A 4,222-nucleotide genomic window follows, 5' to 3' on the forward strand; every position below is an offset into this window, starting at 1 on the left:
TATAAAGGGTGAACTATACGAAGCAGATAGATAGATAGATAGATAGATATAGCCAATTTTTCATCAGGAAAAACATTAGGATTTTAGGGGCCGCGAACGTTCAGTTGATTAATGCAATTTGTCTAAAATAAGAACTCCCCTAGCCATTCGTCTGGACCTGTGGAGTGGTTTCGGCTCGAGTTGGAGAGAAAAAGGGAATCTCTTTCTTCAGTCTATTGTGTTAGTCCTTGAGTGGAGCTACCCTCCCTAAAATGCGCTATTCTTGTTTCCATAGCACCAGACGGCCTCAGACTTTGTGGCGGGAGGAGTTCTTAGCTTAGACAAACTATAAAATGTCTACTATTTAATTATTTGTTTCCCAATTTTTCGTTCAAAATTTTACTCAAATAACTAATTTTATTAAGAAATTTATGAGGAAAAAATTGGTCAAAATGTGTATCGATTTAAGATTAAATCAGTCTTTTTGAACTTAAATTTCGTTTTTTCAACAGATATTTAGATCGAAAAATTAGACAAACTGATGGTTTCATTCCCGACAAGGTAAGATTGAATCAAATTTATATGCTTTTTTTTTTTTTTTTTTTTTTTTTTTTTTTTTTTTGATTGAAACAAGAAATTATGGGAAGAAAATGCAGTTCTATACTTGTACTTAGAGTGATATGTATTAACTTTTGCTTTAAAAGAAAGCATTGCCGTCTTTAAAAAAAATGATTTTTCTATATTTAGAAAAGTATAATTTCAATAAAACTGAAAATATAATAAAAACATATTATTAAAGAAAAACCTAAATATATTGCGCTTGAATGTAAATTTCTTTTGAAAAAATATGTGAAGTAGATAGCTTAGACTTCTGTAAAAATAATACAAAAAAAAATTTAAAAATTTCCTTTTTTAATAGCATGATTTTTCATAATCACCATGATTTTAAAATTCTTGTCAAAAATATGAAATAAAAAAATATGATCATTTGAACTCACTCATAATAAATAGAACTCACTAATAATTAAGGGAAGAAAAATTTAATGAGCGTGTTTTAACAAAATCACTTGTTTGATTTCATTTTTTTCTTTTTCGTTTAAATGATATTTTTCATACCCTAAGGGCATACTTTTCAACTTCATTTTAAAATATGCATGCCAAAAATTAATATTAAGAGCGGTGATTGTGGAATACTGTCCTTACGCATCATATTTCACTATATATTTTTTTCAGAAAACAGATCTACGCACTCATTATGAAAAATTCCTCATAAATAGATATATAAATTTGCTATAGTGTATGCTATACTATCGATGTTATTATAGATTTTTGTTATGTTATAGATTTAAAAAAAATGAAATCTTCTTTGTCGCTATAAGTTTTTATAGTTTTTTTTCTCTGTAAGAGATATAAATATCATTTTTATTTTCCCTTCAATTCCTATTGAAACAGCTTCGTCCTATTATATTTTGAAATTTAAAAATTGTTTAAGATTATGATAAAATAATTTTTTTTTTAATTTTATAAAAATATTTTAAAAACTGAACTGAAAGAAATATAAATATAAAAAAATATATTTAGAGGCGTCTTATTTAAAAATTAATTTATTTTATTAATTTTCTTAATTAATTTTCTTTATTTTTCTTCCAAGGAAAAGAGTTTAACTAGATGTAATCAGAAGAGCATAGATTTGATATTAAAACCTATTTGATTCAAAATACTTTATTCCATTTTTAACAAAATGTGTATAAAGTATAATTTAAAATAACCATGAACCATGGATCTATTCATAAATATCTAACTCAATATGAAATGCTTTGTTAAGTGATGTATTTTGCCATTCCGGTTCTGAAAATATATTAAAGTGGCTTAAAATTCATTAATTAACTGTTAAGTATTAATTGTTTAATTGCTGAAAGCATTAGTTGTTTAAAATCGGGAGGAAGAGCACATTTTGCGGGCAATTAAATTGTAAAACATCACGATTAAATGGGATGATTCTGTGTATTGCGTTGCTATCTAATGGAAATGTAGGAAGCTACTGAAGTACCTATCTGGAAACAGTACTAAGGAAAAGTCAAATGTTTTAAAAATTTTAATGCATAAAACCGTTTTAATGTATTAATGTATCTCTCTTCATGTTTGTTGCATTATTAAAATTAATTGAAAAAATTATACCATTCTAAAAAAAAATATTTTTATCACTATATTATCTCAAGCCTTTCAAGTATTGTTCATAAATTCTATTCAATGTTGTTTTTCTAGTTCGAAGATAGAAATATATGCTTTTGGTATGTGCCTCCAAGCTTAAGGGGTAAAGAAAATGAGCCAGATTTTTGGGATAAACTTTCAAAGGTATGTAAAAAAAGGTACTTTGTATATTTACTTGAGCATATATTTCACAATTGGTACCATTAAATGTCCAGCAAACAATTCTCGAAAATTTTTAATCATTCTTGAAAGTTGATATGAAATAGCTACTCGCTTTGCAGATTTCGTTTTGTGTCTTGTTCTGTTTTTTCCTTACATTTAATTTTCTGTTTTTTTACGTGATATTTATTACTAGATATGTTCAATATTTTTTTTGAGTGCTCCTCACACTACTGTATTGATATATTTTGCTTTCGCTATATTGATACTTATTAGAAAGCACTTCTTTTTGCGGTTATAATCGTGCGAGCTGATGAAGAGATTATATTCCCCCCCCCCGGATTTTTATTGATATTTTTAAAAAAAAATTATTGTAATGTTATTTCATTTTTAATTTTTCTCCTTATATTTTCATTATTCTGCAATATAGTTTTGCAGTGATTGCATATTATTACCTAAAAATTCGAGATTAAAAGTGATTCAGGTGTTGCTTCTTGTGTACATTTTGATGTTTGTAGTAATCGACTAATATAAATCTTTTCTTCCAGATCCCCCCCATTATCAAAAGCCGAGCAAAAAAGGAAGGTACAATGATAATAAGCTACCAACCATTATGTTCTAAAAATTGGGTGAATTTCTTAAGAGTGGTGGTACAGGCTATCCCCACATTAACTGAAAAATAAATGGATAGAATTATCACTCTCATTCAGAAATATGGAGAAGATTTGTAACAATTAACTTAAAACCTCATTACATCCAACAGGATGAGTTGTATCGTTTATATCATGTTTTAGCACTTAAAGGAACTTGCATTGTACAGCACCATCCGAATCATGTATGCTTGGATGTTCTCTAAAGACCACCTTTAATTAATTTTTTTAAAACCCTTTTTAAAATGAAGTAAAAATTAAGTTTGCACATTAGGTTTCGCCATTAGATATTTAAGCAGGAAAAAAATGCTATTAAATTCTAATAAATCTTTTTCTGAGGATGACTTCACTAGAATCAGCAAAGTTTGTTTGATTGTTGAAGAAATTTCGGAGATGTTAATCAATTTTCAACTTCTCTCTTTAATGTTTTTATTTGCAACATTTCTTAGATTATTCTTATTTCTTAAATACGCTAGATTTCGATATCTTTTTTTAATTTTTCCTCTCAATATTGTTAAATTGCTATCCATAATGTGTACTTTTCTAGCTTCATTTCTTCAATTCTGATGAAATTTTTCTTCTTCTTTACTCAGAAGCTTCATTTCTGACTACTTTGCTTCATTTCTCATTTCTGATTCTTTTAAATATAGGTATAAAGGGTGAACTATACGAAGCACCCTGTATTAAAGAATATGGAATCAATGAACTCTTTCTTAAAGTAATTTAAAAGTTTAAATGTTGCCATAGCTAAAAAATTAATAAATTAATCTTTTGAAATTGTTAACGTCCTTTTTTGAAAAGGGTAATGAAGGGCATTAAATAATTTGAACTGTTAAGTTTAGCAGATCGTACATTATCTTATATAGCTAACTGTTTCCACTTATTGAGAATTTGACACTATACGTATGTTAATGTTGTAATTTATATATTAAAATATGTTTATAACATTAGCAAGTATTGTTATTATATATGTTTTTAATAAAGAAGGACATTAAATAATTCAAATTGTAAGATTTAGGAGGACGTACATTATCTCACATAATTAACTGTTTCCACTTTTTGAGAATTTGACACTATACGTAGTGTTGGGATATATCTCTTAAAATATGTTTATAACATTTACAAATATTTTTATTATATATGTTTTTAACTGTGTATAGACATAGTCATATATTTATGTTTATTTTTATTGCAGTATCCGAAAATGATTATTATGTAGTTTT

The 4,222-nt window shown here is 26.7% G+C and overlaps 1 protein-coding gene across 1 annotated transcript in view; it reads left to right on the forward strand.

Moving 5' to 3' along the window:
- LOC107455525 (cysteine sulfinic acid decarboxylase-like) overlaps nt 1-4,222 on the forward strand; it is a 20,044-nt gene extending 15,822 nt beyond the window's left edge. The window contains exons 4-6 of the mRNA XM_071188317.1: nt 492-540; nt 2,245-2,334; nt 2,898-4,222. Coding sequence (XP_071044418.1) covers nt 492-540; nt 2,245-2,334; nt 2,898-3,032 — 274 coding nt within the window. The 3' untranslated portion in view covers nt 3,033-4,222. The remainder of the gene's footprint in view (nt 1-491; nt 541-2,244; nt 2,335-2,897) is intronic.

Source organism: Parasteatoda tepidariorum, chromosome X2, assembly GCF_043381705.1.
Source record: "Parasteatoda tepidariorum isolate YZ-2023 chromosome X2, CAS_Ptep_4.0, whole genome shotgun sequence".
NCBI lineage: Eukaryota > Metazoa > Arthropoda > Arachnida > Araneae > Theridiidae > Parasteatoda > Parasteatoda tepidariorum.